Consider the following 21,577-nt stretch of genomic DNA (forward strand, 5'->3'; position numbering starts at 1 on the left):
AGTGAAAAAGTTGGCTTAAAACTCAACATTCAGAAGATCATGGCATCTGGTCCCATCACCTCTTGGCAAATAGATGGGGAAACAATGGAAACAGTGGCAGACTTTACTTTTGGGGGCTCTAAAAATCACTGCAGATGGTGACTGCAGCCATGAAATTAAAAGACGCTTGCTCCTTGGAAGAAAAGCTATGACCAACCTAGACAACATATTGAAAAGCAGAGACATTACTTCGCCAACAGAGGTCCATCTAGTCAAAGCTATGGTTTTTCCAGTAGTCCTGTACGGATGAGAGAGTTGGACTGTAAAGAAAGCTGGGCACCGAAGAAATGATGCTTTGAACTGTGGTGTTAGAGAAGACTCTTGAGAGTCCCTTGGACTGCAAGGAGAGCCAACCAGTTAATCCTAAAGGAAATCAGTCCTGAGTATTCATTGGAAGGACTGATGCTGAAGCTGGAGCTCCAATACTTTGGCCACCTGATGCAAAGAACTGACTCATTGGAAAAGACCCTGATGCTGGGAAACACTGAAGATGGGAGGAGAAGGGGATGACAGAGGATGAGATGGTTGGATGGCATCACCCACTCAATGAGTTTGAGTAAGCTCCGGGAGTTGGTGATGGACAAGAAAGCCTGGCGTGCTGTAGTCCGTGGGGTATCAAAGAGTTGGACATGACTGAGCGACTGAACTGAACTGAAGTTTTCAAAGCAGACCTATGTGTGCCCTCAGCCAGGAAAGCTGCTCCACTTCCAACCCTTCTGTCCCAGCACCATCATTTCAACAGAGCCCACAGTGGCTAATTACAGGTTGCTAGTGTTCAGATGAACTTGTTCTCACATATATAAATCTGTTGGTAGGAGTATTTAATTCCAGATAACCCGCAGAATGCATCATCCTAGAAGCTGAGGAGGTTTTCGAGTGTTGGTCAAGACTGATATACAGATAAATGAAGGAGGATTGGTGTGAACCCTTTGCCTCATGGCTCAGCCTCTTCTCTGCCTACTTTCCCCTGATCCACTCAGTTTTCCTTCTCCTTCTTAATGACTGCCTGCTCACTGTCTCTTCTGAAAATTGCTCAGGGATTTGGTATAGGTATATTGCTGATCTGCCTTGTGAACTCCTGCTTCACATAACCCTTTCTTTTCTTTTTAAAATTTATTTTTGGCTGCAGTGGGTCTTTGTTGCCGTGTACAGGCTTCCTCTAGTTGTGATGTGTGGGCTTCTCATCGTGGTGGGTTTTCTGGTTGCGGAGCACGGTCGTGTGGCCGCAGTAGTTGTGACGCACAGGTTTAGTTACCCTGAACCATGTGGAATCCTGCCATACCAGAGATCAAACCCGTATCCCCTACATTGACAGGCAGATTCTTAACCACCAAACTGCCAGGGAAGTCCAGCCCTTTCTTTAGAAGGAGAGTATGTGTGTTAAAAAGGTTAATCTGCTTTGATGCATTTGTTCCTTCTGGCTTGCGGTAGATTTCCTTCCTCTTTCCAAAAGGTAGGTTGTTTCATTTCCACAATAAATATATATTGATGTGAACTAAGATGTAATTAATTCTCTGTTGGCTCACTGCCACCCTCACCTACCCTCTGTATAGTAGCAGTTCTCAAGATTTAGTGTGGGGAGAATCACCTGGCAAGCTTGGTGAAGTGTGGGTTTCTGAAAAGATTCTGATTCAGTGGGTCAGCCTTGGGTGTCAGGAATCAGAGATAAACATCCCCTGGCCACTCTCAAAGGTGTGGTTGGGGAACCCCACACTTAGAGAAGTGTTGCTCTATTATACAGTCCGATGGCTAGATGGTGTGAGCTGCACATGTCATTTAAGATTTCTAGTTGTCACATTAAAAAAAGAAGAAACAGCTGAAATGTTAATATATATTTTATTTAACCTAGAAAATCTAAACTATCATTTTAACATATAATTAATATAAAATTTATTAGGAAGATGGTTTACATTTTTTTTATACTGTCTTCAAAATCTGGTATATGAGGTGAGAAGTAGGAGAGAGGTTCAAGAGGGAGGGGACATATACCTATGGCCGATTTATGTTGATGTATGGCAGAAACCAACACAATATTGTAAAGCAATTATCCTCCAATTAAAAATAAATTAACTAGAAATTTAGAAAAATCTGGTATATATTTTACATTCAGCTCATCTTAAATTCAAATTCACCACATTTTAAGTGTTTAGTCGTCATACGTGGCTAGTAGCTGTTTGTTTAGAGCTAGTCTAAGCCTATGGATAGTGATGATGCTAAGGCTTGAAATGCCTGGGAACCCTCACCTGCATCCTGGGTGAGGCCCATAGACATTTCCCCTTTTAGAGCTAGTTTTGTGGCTGGACCAGCCCTTGTAGTTCTTATTAGGATTGCAAGACACCCTCAGCAACAACCATTGGGGAGCTCTGAAAAAAAGAGGTTTATGACTTAGGTTCCACAGGGTACATGGCTTGCCCCAGCCACAGAGTGAGGTTAGTATTGGTTTGATACATGTCTTTGAGACAATTTAATTTCAATTCAGAACTAATTTTTGATCCTGCAGATAACTGGGTGTTTTAGAAAGAAATCATATGCATCTCCCACATCCTAGGAGTCTGGTCTAATCAGCCCAACTAGGATAAAGTGAAATCCAATTCTCTGTCCATCACATGGCTCCTGACCATTTGGCAAGACAGTATTTATGGTCTTCAGCTCAAAAGCTTTGCTCCCCAAACTAAGACTTAAAGTGTGAATGTCAGGAAGCAAAAGTTAACAACATCTGGTCATCATGGCAGGCTTTTTCTCCATCCTCCTGTGCCCACACTGTTTTAAACCACTCTAGAATGTTCCAAACATCCTCTCGATAATCCTCTCTTCTTCTTTCCTTCACTGCTCACTTCTCCAAACAAGAGGCAAAGTTCAGTAGAAAATAGCTGGAGGGTTGGGGAGACAGAAAAGGGAAAGATGCACAAAAAAAGAACAAATCTTGTCCTGCCACCCCTGGGCCTCGAGTCCTAGGAAAAAGTCAAGAGAAACAGGGGTGTCCTCTGTTGTCAGAATCAGTGTTCCCTCCTCTGGTGTGAACTGAGGCAAAAGGGCGCCCCCCCGACCCCCACCCCAGGCAGGAAGGAGTAGAACCAGAGGCAAGTCCGTTTGCTCAGCAGACTTGAGGCCAGCAGCTGCCCTTGGTTTCAGAGGTGGCCTCTGCTGGCTGCGACCTTCCTGGGGAACCTACTCAGCAGGTGCACTGATTCTTCTCCCTTGGAGCTGGGGCCATAAGGACTGGAGTGGACTCCAGCGGGAGGCTGCCCGGGGCGCCGCCTCCGTACAAGGGCAGGCTGTGGCGGGCCATCAGCTCCCTGGCCATCAGCACGAAGACCTCGTCGATATTCTTGGACTCCTTGGCAGATGTCTCCAGAACAGCTAGGAGACCGTATTTCTCAGCCAGGATGCAGGCATCCTCAAAGAGAACGTGGCGTTTTTCCCACAGGTCACACTTGTTCCCTGGGAGTGAGAGAGAAGCAGATATTCCAGGGAGTAACTTACTCTGGTTTTTTAAAAGGTGGAATTTAAAAAGAACATTTTAGTTTAGCAGATGCCAAAGAAAGATAGGAGACAGAACATCCACCTAACCTAGGAAAGGAAGAAAATGAAAGTGAAGTCGCTCAGTCGTGTCCCACTCTTTGTGACCCCGTGGACTGTGGCCTACCAGGTTCCTCCGTCCGTGGGATTTTCCAGGCAAGACTACTGAAAGGGGTTGCCATTTCCTTCAGGATCTTCCTGACCCAGGAATCGAAACCCGATCACCCGTGTTTCGGGCCGGCGCTTTACACTCTGACCCACCAGTGCTCCTAAACCCTTACACTGAGGGAGTAAGAAGAGTTAAGAAGTTAGAGAAACAGCAGATGCGAAGGAGAAAAAGATGAGAAGCAGCGGTCTTCAGGGGGAGAGCAGGGCGTCTTATGAACGGTGTTCAGGAATTCACAATGAGGTAGTACGCCGAGGGTTCTAAACCGAGACAGAGGAGCTGGCCTCCCTGTGAACGGCTGGAGCTGAAGGAACACGATAGCTAACGCACAACCGTTTCTTTGACTTTTGTACAGTGGTGACGTGGCCTCGAGGGGCTGGGGTAAACTTTTGGGAGAGAAAGGCTCCTTTGTGTGAAGAACCGTGGAGATGGAATGGAAACTGTGGTGGAAGGGCAGGGACAACTCTGTGAGGGAATGACACCTCTGACTATCCCAGATTAAGGCGAGGAGGCCACTGACAGAAAACAACAGCAAGACCCCTCGCGTCAGCCCTCGGGGTTGGATGCGTCACAAACCGGAACACCGGGGACACTTTCAGATGATCTCTGGGGGCGTTTCTGGCACCAGTGAAGAAGTGAGGGCAGAGACGGTTGTTACAACAGACACACGAGGGAGTAAATGACCAAGAAACAGTTGTGAGATTCCCGAAATCCCCCCACGTCTTGGCATCTGTTCGCCTCCTCTGCCCCACCTGTTTCTGCAGAGGAGGGAGGAAGGGTGAAGGGCGGGGCCATAGGGGCGGGGCCATAGGGGGCGGGGCCAGCAAGGGAGCTGAGAGAGGTGCAGAAGGGGACTGGCCCAGGCAGAGTGGCTTTGCAGGGCAGATTTCGAGGTTCTTCTGCTCCAAGATATCCTGGGAAGCCTGCAAATTTAAAGGATCCAGCCCACCTTCTTGGGGAAACCTCCAGTGAGATTAGAACTGCGCTGTTCCCCTCGGTGAGATGCATGGGATTCGCACCTAAGCTTCCTTCCCTGGGAGCTGCCCTTGGTGGGGTTTCCTTCCCTGCCTGCTCAGCTCTGTCACTGGGCGGGGGCGGGGTGGGGGGAGCGCCTCGGAGCCTCTCATTCAGCAGGGCAGGACAGTTTCCCTGCGTTGAGGTCTCAGTACTGTGCTAAGTGCTTTATGTGTTCCTTTATTTAATCCTTTCAATTCAACCATACCTTTGAAGCAGGTGCTAGCTTTATAGATGAGGAAGTCAAAATTCAGAGAAAGGGATGAACCCAAGTTCAGACAGGCAGGACAGAGAGGGAGATTTGAACCCAAATCTGTTTGACTGCAAATTTCAGGCGCTAGAGTGGATGAGACACTGCTTCAGCCAGAGCTTCAGGGCGCCCTTGGGTGACTGTTAGCCTGAACAACTGCTGGAAAGTGTTTGGAAAGGAACTGACCTCATGGAAGCTCTGGTTCAAACCCTGCCTCACCTGTCAGTAAGTACCTTGACCCAGTTATTTAGCACCATATTCAATCTCCAGAGCCTCGATTTCCTGAGGATGATGGTCTCTGCTTCTTCAGATGGTTGTGAGGGTTAAATGAAGGGACTTAGCGGATTCAGAGTGGAGTTTAGTAAATGTCACCTGTCATTACCTCTTCCTATCAACCCTCCTGGTTCTCACACCTCAGGAGCATCTATCATGAAAGGTGTCAGAAACCTTGCCCAGTGTCCTCCCTGGTGCTTTGAAGAAGTGGTTATTGAGGAAGAAATCTAGGCCTTTTGGAGGGGGTGGAAAGGACCAGTGTTAATTTGTATAAACACAGAAGTGTTTAGAAGTGTCCAGTAGATCAGAAGTCAAATCAAAAAAGTTTCTGGTCCCAAAGGGGACCTTTGGCTGAGAAGTAAAAAGAAGAGACACTCTTCCCCAAAGAGACAAGTGGTCCTCTGTGTGGAGGCCACCTGGCCTCACTAATCTCTCTTTCCTGGTTTCAGGCATGTGGGGAAAGACACCATCCATCTGAAAAAAGGAGGGGACTAAATTTGAGGCATGTTTTCTTTGGCTGGCTGTGGATTGGGGGCTTTTGATCTGACGCAGCAGGAAGGGATAAGCCCTGTTGAGGCTCTTGGAGTGACTTCCATTAAGTTACAAGAAGCAGAATTAGTTACAAAGCAGCATTCTCCTCAAGGCTGTGCTTACAACAGGGGCCAGTTGTTCTGTCAGTCAGTCGTGTCAGACTCTCTGCGACCCCATGGACCACAGCACGCCAGGCTCCCCTGTCCTTCACTATCTCCCAGAGTTTACTCAGACTCACATCCATTGAGTCGCTGATGCCATCCAACCATCTCATCCTCTGTCATCCCCTTCTCCTCCTGCCCTCAATCTTTCCCAGCATCAGGGTCTTTTCAAATGAGTCAGCTCTTCACATCAGGTGGCCAAAGCTAGACTATGACTTAAAGCAGCAAAGACAGGGGAAGAGTGGTTCTAGAATAACAAGTCCTCTCTGGAGTCTGGATGATAATAATAAATGGACTGAGTGTGCCAATGATGTGTCCCATCAGCAGAGGTTCCCCCTGCCCAGAGGCTGGCCAGCAACCTGGGGCCAGAAGGAATGGGACAATGGGGTTTCCTTTCTGAGGAATGTGAGCTAGAGGGTATGAGAAAATGATGGATTTTGTGACAGGAGCAGGCTGGGGATGATGCCTGGAGGAATCCAAGAGGGAGGGCTCAGGGTGAGAGAAAGTGGCCAGCCCACACCACCCCACATGTAAGAAGCAGCTCTGAGAGAGGAGATAGATGCACAATAGTGGAGGAGGCTTCCCAGGTGGCTCAGTGGTAAAGAATCCCCCTGCCAAGACATGGGTTTGATCCCTGGGTTGGGAAGATCCCTTGGAGTAGGAAATGGCAACCGCTCCAGTATTCTTGCCTGAAGAATTCCATGGACAGAGGAGCCTGATGGCCTGCAGTCCATGGGGTTGCAGAGAGTCAGATGCAAGTGAGCACAGACAGTGGAGGAGCCTGGTTCATAGATCCCAGCCTGAGAGGAGGGTCCCCAGCTTCCTGCTTGTGGAGGCTGGCCTGGCTGCACTGTGGTCCCTCCTCTTGGTGAGTTTGGTTGCTGAATTTTCCTAGGTCCCAGGGACTTGTACCCTCACCATAAGCCCCCCCTCAGTTATTTAAGGAACACTGATGAGCTTGTTCCCTCAAGCATACTTCTAGAAGCAAATCCCACTCTTTATGACACACTACTATGTGCCAGGCACCGTCAAGCAATGCATACACTTTTCCTCACTAAATCTTTACAACCCCAGTGAATATTGATCAAATGTTATAGATGAGGACACTAAGGTTCAGAGGGTAACTTAGCATAGAGCTTCTGCTGCTGCTAAGTCGCTTCAGTCGTGTCCGACTTTGTGCGACCCCATAGACAGCAGCCCACCAGGCTCTGCTGTCCCTGGGATTCTCCAGGCAAGAACACTGGAGTGGGTTGCCATTTCCTTCTCCAAGCACAGAGCTAGGATATGCTTATCAATGGGTAGCTCTTTCTTAGTCCCACAGCAGCTGTCTAGACCTGTGCTCTGCAGACTTTAATTTGCACAAGAATCTCTCTAGGATCAATTCATCCAGTAGATCTGGGGTGAGGCCTGAGATGGGGCATTTCTAACAAACCCCAAAGTGATGTGGATGCTGTGGATTTTTAGGGAAGTGGAAATACACTCTGTGATATCTTCATGATGAATACTTGTCATCATACACTTGTCCAAATCCATAGAAAGCACACACCAAGAAGGATTCATAACTTAAACTATGGACTTTAGATGATTATGATGTGTCCATGTAGGGTCATTCTTTGTAACAAATGTACCACATTGTTAGGGGACGTTGATATGGGAGGGGCCGTGCATGTGTGGGGACTTCCCTGGTAGCTCAGCTGGTAAAGAATCCTCCTGCAATGCAGGAGACCCCTGTTCAATTCCTGGGTCGAGAAGATCCCTTGGAGAAGGAATAGGCTACCCATTCATGGGGCTTCCCTGGTGGCTCTGAAGGTAAAGAATCTGCCTGCACTGCAGGAGATCTGGGTTCAATCCCTGGGTTGGGAAGATCCCCTGGAGGAGAGCATGGGAATCTTATTCTTACCTGGAGAATCCCCATGGACAGAGGAGCCTGGTGGACTACAGTCTATGGGGTCACAGAGAGTCAAGAGTCGGACACGACTGAGTGACTAGCACAGCACATGCATGTGTGGGTACAGGGGACATATGAGAAATCTCTGTATCTTCCTCTCAGTTTTGCTAAGAACTTTAAACTGTTCTGAAAAAAATAAGTCTTAATACAACAAACAAAAACCCGGGGATGATGATGTTGCTGGTCTGCAGGCCACACTTTGAGTAGCGAAAACTAAACCAGGTTGCCAAAATGAACCAGCCACCTGGCAGACAGTAGTGTCCTCAGGAGGGGTGATGCGCTGCTCTCAAAGCTAATACTGTAGGGAACTGACAGTATGTTGTGCTCAGTCATGTCTGACTTGTTGCAACCCCATGGACTGTAGCCCACCAGGCTCCCCTGTCCGTGGGATTTCCCAGGCAAGAATACTGGAGTGGGTTGCCATTTCCTACACCAGGGGATCTTCTTGACTTAGGGATTGAACTCACATGTCTTGCATCTCCTGCACTGGTAGGCAGATTCTTCACCATTGCACCAGCTGGGAAGTTTCCCATTTGTGAATATACAATGGGACTGCACCTATTTCAAGCTGTGAGTTCACTTAGTGTAGTTGAAGTTGATGTTAATTTTGATGTTAACTTGTTATTAAGATTTGTTTAGGATCTTCACAGGTGTGAGAAGTCATTCAAGCGTGTTGTCAGTCATAGTCATCTGAGTGGCTCCCTTGGGGATTAAGAGCCATCTGAAGCTGTGAAACTCACACTGCAGAGTATTGGCTGTGTAGTCTGCAAATGTGTGTGTTGAATCAGCCAGGGTGCACCTTCATCTACGTGTCTCGGGTTTTTGCAATGAGAAACTCTAGGGTGGGGTCTTGGAGTCTGTATTCTTTTTTTTTTTTTTTTAGGCCTCACAGTGCAACATGTGGCATCTAGTTCGTTCCCCACCCAGGGATTCAATGAGTGCGCCCTGCATTGAGAGTGCAGAGTCAACCGCTGGACCACCAAGGAATCTGTATTCTTAACAAATTCACGCCACCCCCACTATCATGCTCAAGCGAACCTGATCGGAATTTCTGGCCCAGATGTTTTTTGAGGTCCTAGCCTCCACGTGTGCTTTTATGACCTCCTGTTCCACTGTCATTGTAAACCCAGAAAAAGCTGAGCATGGGGCGTAAAGGAAAGAGAAATGCCTTGAAATCTACATACCAATCAGCATGATGACCAAGTTCGCTGCTCCGTATTTCTCTATCTCGTGAATCCAGTGAGGAACAGACTCGAACGTGGACCGCCGGGTGAGGTCGTAGGCAATGATGGCCGCGTGGGCACTGCGGTAGTAGCTCTGGGTGATGGTCCGGAAACGTTCCTGGCCGGCGGTGTCCCACACCTGCATCTGCAGAAGGTCGGGCAAGGGGGTCTGCATGAGGAATTCCCATGTCTGATGCTCACCTAAGTTGTTTCCTGGGTCTCACTTCTAGAGATCCAGACTCACGAGGTCTGGGGTGGGGCCCAAGAGTCTGCTTTTTTCAGAGGCTCCCCAGTGTCATCTGGATATGCTTTCCGGTTGGGAGTCATCACCTAAGGGACCCTCCAGCCTGAGAGGTGGATCCAGGGTCCTGGGATGTGGTGTTCTTTGCCTTTCCAGCACACTCATCTCCTTGTCTAGATTTTGGGGTTTATTTTTTGACCCTGGTAAAGGTGAGGGCATTGGCTAAACTGCTTTGATTTTGAAGGACCACTCAGTCATCCATGTTTAGAAGTGTGCCCATAATTATTGTTTAGTCGTGTACAACTCTGTGACCCCATGGACTGTAGCCCGACAGCTCCTCTATCTATGGGATTTCCCAGGCAAGAATACTGGAGTGGATTGCCATTGCCTCCTCTAGAGAATCTTCCTGACCCAAGGATCAAACCAAGTTTCCTGCATCTCCTGCATTGGCAGGCAGATTCAGTCTCAACCACTGAGCCACCAGGGAAACCCTTGTCCTCATAATACTACCTTCCAAATTAACAACCCAGGCAGTGGCACCAATTTATATTCCCTCCAGTAGTGTTTGAGGGTACTTATTTTTTCTTTTAGCTTTAAAAAATTTTTTTTAATTTCATTTATTGATTTATTTTTGGCCATGTTGGGTCTTCACTGCTGTGCGGGTTTCCTCTAGTTGTGATGAGTGGGGGCTGCTCTCTAGTTGCCGTGTGCGGGTCTCTCCTTGAGGTGGCTCCTCTTGTTCTGAAGCACAGGCTCTAGGGCACTTGAGCTTCGGAAGCTGTGGCTGCCTGGCTCTAGAGCGCAGGCTCAGTAATTGTGGCACACAGGCTTTGTTGCTCTGGGGCATATGGGATCCTCCGGGACCAGGGGTCGAACCCATGTCTCCTGCATTGGCAGGCAGATTCTTTTTGCCACCAGGGGAGCCCTGGTACCTGTTTTTTTCATACTGTCACATTATTTATAAAGTTTATTTTTTAAAGAAAGTTTTCAAAGATACACAAAACTAGAGAGAATAAAACATTGAACCCTCACATAACCAAATAATTATCAAGATTTTGCCACTCTTGCTTCATGGAGCCCTTGATTTATTTGAAATATTATTTTGAAGAGAATCCCAGACTTTGTGTCATTTCATGCCTACTTACATACTTCCTTAATAAATGGACATTGTCTTTCATAACCGTAACACCGTTATCACTGCTAATAAACTTTTCAATAACTCCTTAGTATGATCTAATATTCAGACCATATTAAATTTTCCTAACTGGTTCCAAAATATCTTTCTACTATTGTGTTTAATAAGGATCCCAAGCAAAACCATTCATTCCATCATCACCAACACATTTTGATCCTTTTTAATCAAATGGGTAAAAGGTATCTCACTGTTAATTTCATTGCTTTAATTATAAGTGACAGTGGGTACCTTTGCTTCTTTGCATAAATGTATGAGCCAGTTTGCATAAAAATTATGACGTAGTAGTTTTGTCAAATCTGTGAATTGCCTACTTATTGTGTTTGGTTGTTGGTCTTTTCGTTGATGTTTATCAGAGCTCTGCTACGTGGCGTGCAGGATCCTAGTTCCATGACCAGGGGCTGAGCCCATGCCCCTCCAGTGGAAGCATGGAGTCCTAACCACTGGGCTGCCAGGGAATTCCCTCATCAGAGCTCTTTTCATGTCAAAAATTAGCCTTTTGTGAGTTCCATATTTGCAAATGTTTCTTTCCAGTCTGTCATTCAGCTTTTGACTTTGTTTATGGTATTTTTGAGTGTGCGGAAATTTGACCTTTATGTGATTATACAGAAGAGTATAAATTTGACCTTTAGATATAAGAGTTAGATGGAGCAATATTTTCCTTTATGGCTTGTGGGTTCTTGTCTTAATTTTAAGCCTGATTTTCCCCTTCCTCAGTGAGAAAAATAGATACTTCCATGTGTTTCTTTTCCTGATATTTTTATGATTTCATATTTTATATTTACATATTTTATTCCTCAGGCCTGTGTTTCTGGGTTAGGGTCTGTGGGTGAAAGAGGCGATCCCACCCCTGTGCCCCTCTGACCTTCACTTTCTTGCCATCAATCTCCAGGGCACGCACAGTGAAGTCCACCCCGATTGTGTTCTGCTGTGCCTCTGTGTAGACCCCGGACTTGAAATGCTGCACGACACACGTCTTGCCCACGTTGGAATCCCCGATGAGGATAATCTTGAACAAATAGTCGAAGTTCTCGTCCGCTGCCCTGGCTGAGCCGGAGAATTGCATGGCTCTTGCCACCTAGGATCAAAGAAGAAAAGGAGGAATTCAGCCTATCTTTAGTGAACAGCTACTGGCGGCCAGGAACTATTCTTGGCACTCAGGATTCAGGATGGCACAAGACAGAGGAAGGTCACTGCTTTCCTAGCACGGACATCCTTGTGGGAGGAGAAGAACATTAATTACTGGTCAGGTAAGAGGGAGCTGCCCCCACAAACCCCACCTGTCCTAGGTGAGTTGGTGCTACTTTAGGAGTGACCTTGGAATGAAGGGGTTCTACGGTCTGGGCCCACTCTCAGATGGTAGCATTGACTGGGACTTCCCTGGTGGTCCAGTGGTTAAGACTCTGTGCTTTCAGTGCTTCCACTGCAGGGGGCAAGGGTTTGATCCCTGGTCTGGGAACTAAGATCCCACACACCCTGTGGCCTGGCTCGGCAGGTGTGTTTTACCTGCCATTTATCAGGTGGATTGACTGGTTCCTAAAGGAAATTGACTCAATATTCATTGGAAAGACCGATGCTGAAGCTGAAGCTCCAATACTTTGGCCACCTGATGTGAAGAGCCGACTCACTGGAAAAAACCCTGATGCTGGGAAAGATTGAGGGAAGGAGGAGAAGGGGGTAACAGAGGATGAGATGGCTGGATGGCATCATCCACTCGATGGACGTGAGTTTGAGCAAACTCTGGGAGACAGTGAAGGACACTGCAGACCCATGCTGCAGTCCACAGGGTCGCAAAGAGTTGGGCAGGACTGAGCAACTGAACAACATCAGTTGCGGAAGGCGGGCTCAGCCTGTCTCCATGTCACACGGGAGGAAGACAAACCACTGGAAGTCTGAATGTCCAGGCAACTAGCAACAAACACCAAGGACGCTTAACAGAGAAGTCAGTTTCAGAAAGGCTCTTCTTGTCTGGGAAATTATGATTTTGAGAATACCCAAAATGAAAACTGTGGGGAATTCCCTGGCGGTCCAGTGGTCAGGACTTTGCACTTTCACTGCCCAGGCCTTGGGTTCCATGCTTGTGCTGGGAACCAGAATCCCACAAGCTGTGCAGCGTAGCCAAACAAAACAAAAGGAACAAACAAATGAAAAACCCGGTGGTTCGAATGTTTGTGCTGTATTCTGCCACAGGTTGGAAAAAAAGTTCCTTATGACAGTGTCTCTCTAACTGACTATCAGAATTACCTGGGAAGGTAATCAAATAATTAAATATACAGGGACCTCCCTGTGGCTCAGTGGTAGAGAATCTGCCTGCCAATGCAGGAGACACAGGTTTGATCCCTGGTCCTGGAGGATCCCACATACCTCGAGCAACTAAGCTCATGTGCCATAACTACTGAAGCCCGTGTGTCTGGAGCCTGTGCTCTGCAAGAAGAGAAGCCACCGCAGTGAAAACCCCGAGCACCGCAACTAGAGAATAGCCCCTGCTTACTGCAACTGAAGAAGGCCTGCATGCAGTAACGAAGATCCAGCACAGCCAAAAATAAATAAATAATAAAAGAGTTAAAAATATATGTATATATATTCCGGAGCCCATCTCAGATCTGCTAAATAGATGTAAAAACATGCACACACACTCCCAGGTGATTTTGATAAGCAGCCAGGTTTGGGAAGCATCAACCAGCACAGTCAACCACCTGAAACTTTATTCTTGCCCTCAGCATCTCTGCTTAAACATCCATCTACACTTCAACATCTCAGATCACAAGGAGCTCACTACCTCCTGACAAAAATCAATTTTGTGTGCACAGCTCTTACGTAGGGTTGAAATCTATGTCCTTGAGGTTTCTAACCGTGGACCCTCATGCTACGCCAGGATTCTTACTCCACAGGACAGCCCAGCAGACATTTGGAGCAGCAAGCAGGTCCCCTTGAAGCAGATATCCCAGACCCTTTGACTGTTCTTCAGTTGTGTTGCGTCTCCTCATCAAATGTCTCATAAAAATACATGAAAGCTTATCCTGTTTGATAACTAAATTTGATGTGCTACAAATTGTCCCTGTCTATGACACCCTTCTTCATTTCTCCGAGTTTTATTTTCTGGTCTTCTCAAAAGTCATAGAACATGACAAGTCTGTATCATCACACAAATTAAAATCTATACTTAAAAACTCTAAGCTTTAAATGAATGAAGGAGGTTCCCTGAAGCTACTGTGGCCGCATGATCCAGCAAAAAAGAGAAACAGCCAAACCACTTTTCCCCCCTCTGGCTTTTCAAATGAAGAAAGCCATTCTACTTCCGGTGTCTAACCACTGTCATGTGAGCTGAAATCTTACTTCTCCCCCGACCCTGGCCGCCTCCCCCAGTAAGTCCTCAGGCTTTCTGCAAAAGCCCCCTTCACACGCCCTGCAAGGAGAAAAGAGCCATGTCCACCCGCCGCAAAACCCTCCATCCTGCAGCCTCCACCTGTTGCTCACCAGTTGCTCACGCCTGCCAGCAGGTGTTTGCTCTTTCTCCTGGTTTTCCTTTTGGCCCTCCGTGCCCCTTCTTCCTCCTGCCTCGAGGTGTGGTGGGAACTGTAGTTCTGTCCCCAGGTGTCAGGTTTAGTGGCTCGAGAAACCGAAAGGAAAGTGTAAACCTTCCTTCCTCACCCCCTCCCCCGCCACCCCACCCGGAGGAGCTGCCACTGGGTACAAAGCGCGGGGTGAGGTCCTGGCCACACCCGCCACGCTAAGTCAACTTTCCTCTGAGCGTGGAGCATCCCATGTCATCCATCACAGCCCGAACGAAAAGGACTAGCCAGCTGTATCAGCCAACACCTACTGAGCCACCCTGTTCCTTTTTTCTGCTTGCCTTCTCTTGGGCGGCCCCAATCCCCATTTTTTCCTGGTGTCCCCTGTTTGCCTGGGTGGGGCTGGCTAGTTGAAGGACAACAAATTAAAGGGGACTACAGACCTGGGTTTTGAGTCATTTAATTGTTTTGTGGGCTTGAATAACCTTTGCTGAGGAGTCACTGAGCGAAAGGAGGTGATCAAAGAGAAGACTGAAAAACTAAATTGGGAAGATCCCCTGGAAAAGGAAATGGCAACCCACTTCAGTATTCTTGCTTGGAAAATCCCATGGACAGAGGAGTCAGGCAGGCTACAGTCCATAGGTCGCAAGAGTTGGGCACGACTTAGCGCTATCTTTTCTTTCTTTCAAAGCTGGAAAAAATGTTTCCTTCCCCCCTCAAAATCTACCCCAAAACAAAGGTTAATTTCTAGGAAGACCTGGCATCCGTCAGTCCCCGATGGTGGCCATGGAGGCATCAAGCTGAGCTGAATTTTCCTTTTTGACTCTCCCCCCACAGAGTCTGGAAGAGTCTCTGCTTCTCCCAGCCTGGGGACTAGCTCGGCTCCACTACGTAGAATGTGCCGAGTAGGCAGTTAAGCCGCAAGCACCACATGCAAAACAGAACATCTGGATTGATAAAATACGAAACTGGCATAGTGTTTTCAAACTGTGGGCTGAGACTCATTATGAGTCACGAAGTCAATTTCAGTGGGTCGTAACCAGCATTTTTACCAAAGAGATGAAGAAAACAATTCAGAATGCATTCCTGTTTTCCTGAACTGTTTGTGTCAGTTGTGAACAGGGAGGTGTGTGCCGGGGGTGATGTAAGATGTGCTTCTTACTGCGTGTAGAGGCCTGGCACTGAAAGAGAGGACAGTTTATTCACTACACAGCAACATTTCTTTAGAGAAACTGTAAATGATGATTTATCTTATCCAAAGTTCCATTTACATATCACTTGCAGGAACCTCTCTTTTTTTAAATTTAAACAAAAATGTTTGATTAGAGTATAATTGCTTTACAATGTTGTGTTAGTTTCTGCTGAACAACAACAACGTGAATCAGTTATATGTATTCTTATATCCCCAGGAGGGCTTCCCAGGTAGCACAGTGGTAAAGAATCCGCCTGCCAACGCAGGAGACACAGCAGACTCGGATTTGATCCCTGGATTGGGAAGATCCCCTGGAGGAGGAAATGGCAACACACTCCAGTATCCTTGCCTGAAAAAATCCCATGGACAGAGGAGCCTAGAAGGCTATGGTCCATGGGGTCACAAAGAGTCAGACACAACTGATCGAGTGAACACACATGTATCCCCAGGAACCTCTCAGGGAGGATAAACCCAATGTTGGCAGGTAAAGCAAGAAAACAAACAACAAAAAACACTGCCAAATACTGCTGCTGCAGATGGTGTTTTGAAAGCTATGGTCATGTATATGAGGCTTGAAAATGAGATATAAGTCAAGATCCGTGACAAATGTATGGGCAGGGACAGGAAATAGAACCTGTGAGATGTGTCAATGAGGTTAGGTGTACACATGTTTTCTTCGTCTCGTATTGATTACTAATAAGGGAAAACAACAACAACCAAAACCAGCTGACTCAGACTTCCCACTTGGGAGAGTGTCTAGAAGCAGAAATCAAATGGTAAAATGCCTGGATGGTTATGGACGTAGGAGAAATGCTGCTTTTCCCTACCCCAACCCTGTTCACCAACGTTGATTATAAGTGCAAAGAGCTGAGCTTGGGCTATGGGGGAGATGCATTCTTGACATGGGTGGTGGTGACACAGGTTATATACCTATTTTATACACACACACATATATGCATATGTGTAAGTTGCTTCAGTTGTGTCCAACTCTTTGTGATCCTTTGGACTGTAGTCCAACAGAATCCTCTGTCCATGAGGATTCTCCAGGCCAGAATACTGGAGTGGGGGACTTCCCTGGTAGTCCAGTGGCTAAGACTCTGTGCTCCAAATGCAGGGGATCCAAGTTTGATCCCTGGTCAGGGAACTAGATCCCACATGCCACAACTAAGACCTGGTGCAGCCAAATAAATAAATAAATACATTTTTAAAAAGGGTTTCCAGATCTATATATAAAAAAAAGAATACTGGAGTGGGTTGCCGTGCCCTCTTCCAGGGAACCTTCCCAACCCAGGGATCGAACCCACATCTCTTGCATCTCCTGCATTGGCAGGTGGGTTCTTTACGATTAGTGCCAAAAGAGGAGAGTGAAAAAGTTGGCTTAAAGCTCAACATTCAGAAAACGAACATCATGGCATCTGGTCCCATCACTTCATGGGAAATAGATGGGGAAACAGTAGAAACAGTGTCAGACTTTATTTTTGGGGGCTCCAAAATCACTGCAGTTGGTGACTGCAGCCATGAAATTAAAAGACGCTTACTCTTGGAAGAAAAGTTATGAGCAACCTAGATAGTATATTCAAAAGCAGAGACATTACTTTGCCAACTAAGGTCCGTCTAGTCAAGGCTATGGTTTTTCCAGTAGTCATGTATGGATGTGAGAGTTGGACTGTGAAGAAGGCAGAGCACCGAAGAAATGATGGTTTTGAACTGTGGTGTTGGAGAAGACTCTTGAGAGTCCCTTGGACTGTAAGGAGATCGAACCAGTCCATTCTGAAGGAGATCAACCCTGGGATTTCTTTGGAAGGAATGATGCTAAAGCTGAAACTCCAGTACTTTGGCCACCTCATGTGAAGAGTTGACTCATTGGAAAAGACTTTGATGCTGGGAGGGATTGGGGGCAGGAGAAGAAGGGGATGACAGAGGATGAGATGGCTGGATGGCATCACTGACTTGATGGACGCGAGTCTGAGTGAACTCTGGGAGTTGGTGATGGACAGGGAGGCCTGGTATGCTGCGATTCATGGGGTTGCAAAGAGTTGGACACGACTGAGCGACTGAACTGAACTGAACTGAAGCCCCATATATGTGTACACACACAATACGTTTCACGAGGTATACATTTTACCATTTTAACTATTTTTAAGTGTGTTGTCCAGTGGTATTAAATATAGTCACATTGTTGTGCAGCCATTACCACCATCCATTTCCAGAACGTTTTCATCATGTCCAACTGAAACTCTATATCCATTAAACAACTCCTTACTCCCTCCCCCTAGCCCTTGGTAACCACTATTCTACTTTCTGTCTCAGCGGATGTGATTACCCTAGGTACCTCACACACGTGGAATCACACAGTATCAGTCCTTTTGTATGTGGCTTGTTTCACTTAGCATAATGTTCCCAGGGCTCATCCACATTGTAACATGTGTCACAGTTTCTTTCCTTGTTTTTACAGTAAATGTGAAACGTCTGGTGGATTTATTGTTGCTCACCATGGTATCACATTTCTCTAGCCACACCCTCTGATGACTGTGGAGAAAACTACCCTTGCGTTGTGTAAGTTCAGTTCAGTTCAGTTCAGTCACTCAGTCGTGTCCGACTCTTTGGGACCCCATGAATTTCAGCACGCCAGGCCTCCCTGTCCATCACCAACTCCCGGAGTTCACTCAAACTCACGTCCATCGAGTCAGTGATGCCATCCAGCCATCTCATCCTCTGTCGTCCCCTTTTCCTCCTGCCCCCAATCCCTTCCAGCATCAGAGTCTTTTCCAATGAGTCAACTCTTCACATGAGGTGGCCAAAGTATTCTGTAAAGGCAGTTACAATTGAAAAATAAGAGACAATTCTCCTTGTGGAAAATAAGGAAAGAGGACCTACTTTTTCTTTCAAAATTTCTTTCTCTGTTCTTTTCAAATATATGTGAAAATGAAAGTCACTCAGTCCTGTCTGACTCTTTGTGACCCCATGGACTGTAGCCTGCCAGCCTCCTCTGTCCATGGAATTCTCCAGGCCAGAATACTGGAGTGGGTTGCTGTTCCCTTCTCCAGGGGATCTTCCCAACCCAGCGACTGAACCCAGGTCAGTCAAATATATGTACATCTGTATAATGGCTCAACAATCTCTGCCAGCCTCACAACTCAGGAAAGTTTCCTCAAGGACCTGGGAGCCATCTTTTGAAATATGAACATCCGGGGAGATATCACCCCTAAATCCCAGTTCTTGTGGGAGGAACTAAGTTACTAAGTTTTCCATGGGAGCCTTGCTCCAGTTTGCAAAACCATATCCTGTCCTAAATTTGTTTCTTCTCTGGATAAGCCAGTACAGATGGTCTTCCCAATGACTGTGATGAAGTTGGAACTATGTGTGACATAGGTCCTGTTGAGTCCTCTTGAAACCGTGTAACTCAGATTGGGACTCGAACCCATGCTTTTTTAACTCAAAAAACTAAAATCATGGCATCCAGTCCCATCACTTCATGACAAATAGATGGGAAAGTGGAGACAATGGCAGATTTTATTTTCTTGGGTTCCAAAATCACTGTGGATGGTGACTGCAGTCATGAAACTAAAAGATGCTTGCTCCTTGAAAGAAAAGTTATGACAAGCCTAAACAGTGTATTAAAAAGCAGAGACATCACTTTGCTGACAAAGGTCTGTCTAGTCAAAGTTATGGTTTTTCTAGAAGTCATGTATGAATGTAAGAGTTAGACCATAAAGAAGGCTGGATGATTAAGAATCAATGCTTTTGAATTGTGAGTCCCTTGAACAGCAAGTAGTCATGTATGGATGTGAGAGTTGGACCATAGAGAAAGCTGAGTGCCAAAGAATTGATGCTTTTGAACTGTGGTGTTGGAGAAGACTCTTGAGAGTCCCTTGGACTGCAAGGAGATCAAACCAGGAAACCAACCTGACTATTCATTGGAAGGACTCATGCAGGAGCTGAAGCTCCAATACTTTAGCCACCTGATGTGAAGAACTGACTCACTGGAAAAGACCCAGATGCTGGGAAAGATTGAAGGCAGGAGGAGAAGGGGATGACGGAGGATGAGATGGTTGGATGGCATCACCGACCAGATGGACATGAGTTTGAGTAACCTCCAGGAGTTGGTGATGGACAGGAAAACCTGGCGTGCTGCAGTCTATGGGCTTGCAAAGAGTTGGACATGACTGAGTGACTGACTGAACTGGAGAGCCAGGAGATCAAGCCAGTCAATCCTAAAGGAAATCAACCCTGAATATTCACTGGAAGGACTGATGCTGAAGCTGAAGCGCCAATACTTTGGCCACCTGATGTGAAGAGCCGACTCACTGGAAAAGTCCCTGATGCTGGGAAAGTTGAGGGCAGGAGGGTGACAGAAAATGAGATGATTGAATGGCATTACTGACTCTGGACATGAGTTAAGCATGACATGTTGCAGTTTATGGGGTTGTGAAGAGTCAGATATGACAGCAACTGAACAACAGCAGCAACAACAACACATACCTGGTCTCAGGACTTAATAAAGGTCAGGTTCTTGATGTCTCATTGCAGAAAGAATTTAGTGAGAGACAAAGTAATAGGTAAGGAGAGGATTTATTTAGAGAGAAACACTCCACAGAGTGTGGGTCATTTTAGAAGGTGAGAGGCCCTGAAATGTGTGGTTAGTTTTTAACGGGCTGGGTAATTTCAAAGAATAATGAGTGGGAGGATTATTCCAGCTGCTTCAGGGGAATGGGCAGGGATATCAATGAATTGGACTACTACTCACCTTTTGGTCTTTAAAGTTGAACTTAGAACTGTCATGGTGACTGTGGGTGTCATCATTTAGTGTGCTGATGTGTTACTGAGGCTCAAAGTCTGTTGCTGTTATTTAGTCACTAAGTCGTGTCCATGTTCGCCTTTTTGCAGCCTCATGGATTTCAGTTCGCCAGGCTCCCTGTTCTTCACCGTGTCCTGGAGTTTGCTCAAACTCAGGGCGCCTGTGTGTGTGTGTGTCTGTCATTTAGCATGCTGATGTGTTACAATGAGCATATACTGAGGCACAAGGTCTAATGGAACCCAACTCCTCTGCTATCTTGTACCTATTTGGTTCTAATCAGTTCATGTCGTATCCTTGGGCTGTGTCACTCTTTTGAAGGGTGTGCCCTGCCCCCTTCCCTCCTGTTTCACTCTCACTTGAGGACTAGTGATTATCTGAGAACTTGTATGGTGAGGGTAGAGTCTGCTTGGCTATGTAAGGGAGGGTTCCTTTCTACCTTTGCAACCTCTTAGCATTGCAGAAGTCACATCTGTGCATCACAGTCTGATTCAAAGTTTATTCAATAATAAAATTTTTCTTAATCTGCTATCTTTGTGGAGTGGTTTTCTGAGCTGGAAGACTTGGGGGGGAAAAAAAAATTCCCTTGCTGTTGAAAGAGAGCCCAGGAGGGCAGAACACCCTTGTTTGATGTTGTGTGTTACAAGGCCTTTAATTTTTGCTTGAGTCTCAGTCCTGACTATTCATTGGAAGGACTGATGCTGGAGCTGAAGCTCCAATACTTTGGCCACCTGATGTGAAGAACTGACTCATTGGAAAAAACCCTGATGCTGGGAAACACTGATTGTGGGAGGAGAAGGGGACGACAGAGGATAAGGTGGTTGGACGGCTTCACCGACTCAAAGAACATGTGTTTGAGCAAACTCCAGGAGTTGGTGATGGACAGGGAGGCCTGGCATGCTGCAGTCCATGGGGTCGCAAAGCTTCTGACAGGACTGAGCGACTGACTGACTGCCAGGATCTTAACATTTTCATTTATTGAGTGACTGGGGATGCAATGTACAACAGTGAATGACACCAACAGACTAGTAGCCCTGTCTTTATCAGCAACTGCATTTTAAAAATATTTATTTAAAAAATCTAAATCATACGCTCTCATGGTAGGTCAGTGGCACAGAGTGTGAGTCTCAAAACAAAACACATAATAAAGTGTTTTTGCAAAAAGATGATCTATACATCATTTCTTCGCAGATTGTAACTTCTCTCTCCGTCCCTGCCTCTTTTTCTGAGTCCTGGCCGATGACCGTCCGTGTCCACCCGCCCCCCCGCCCCCGCGCCCCCCGCGCCCCCCGCGCCCCCCGCGCCCCCCGCGCCCCCCGCGCCCCCCGCGCCCCCCGCGCCCCCCGCCACTCACACCCGCCCAGTCTTGCATGGCGGCCGGAAGTTAACTTTCTCCGCTCCTCTCTCCGTTCCCTCCCGTGCGGCCCGCAGGTAAAGAGGCGCGGTCGGACTACAACTCCCAACATGCCGCGGGCACCCGCGCGTCACGTGAGCGCCCGGAAACCCTGGCCGCGGCGGCCC

General features: G+C 46.9%; 1 protein-coding gene across 3 annotated transcripts; it reads right to left on the reverse strand.

Moving 5' to 3' along the window:
• Window positions 1,859-21,498, reverse strand: RAB19 (RAB19, member RAS oncogene family). Of its 3 annotated transcripts, none has more exons than XM_005679525.3 (4): window positions 14,035-14,210; window positions 11,423-11,635; window positions 9,086-9,269; window positions 1,859-3,480 (listed from the first exon to the last, which is right to left on the reverse strand). In XM_005679525.3, the coding sequence occupies exons 2-4, from the start codon at window positions 11,621-11,623 to the stop codon at window positions 3,212-3,214; spliced, it is 654 nt and encodes a 217-aa protein (XP_005679582.2). In that variant the 5' UTR covers window positions 11,624-11,635; window positions 14,035-14,210; the 3' UTR covers window positions 1,859-3,211. The 3 variants fall into 3 exon arrangements, with proteins under 3 accessions (XP_005679582.2, XP_017902355.1, XP_017902356.1); XM_018046866.1 differs by lacking the exon at window positions 14,035-14,210 and adding an exon at window positions 21,411-21,498 and having other exon boundaries at window positions 1,864-3,480; XM_018046867.1 differs by having other exon boundaries at window positions 1,864-3,480; window positions 14,024-14,211.

Source organism: Capra hircus, chromosome 4 (genome assembly GCF_001704415.2).
Source record: "Capra hircus breed San Clemente chromosome 4, ASM170441v1, whole genome shotgun sequence".
NCBI lineage: Eukaryota > Metazoa > Chordata > Mammalia > Artiodactyla > Bovidae > Capra > Capra hircus.

Excerpts from the sequence above, each read along its gene's own strand:
- RAB19 (XM_018046866.1), bottom strand. Across the intron at positions 9,270-11,422 it reads TTGATGGCAAGAAAGTGAAG|ATGCAGGTGTGGGACACCGC; the intron begins GTCAGAGGGGCA and ends GACCTTCTGCAG. Across the intron at positions 3,481-9,085 it reads CTTGGTCATCATGCTGATTG|GGAACAAGTGTGACCTGTGG; the intron begins GTATGTAGATTT and ends TCTCACTCCCAG.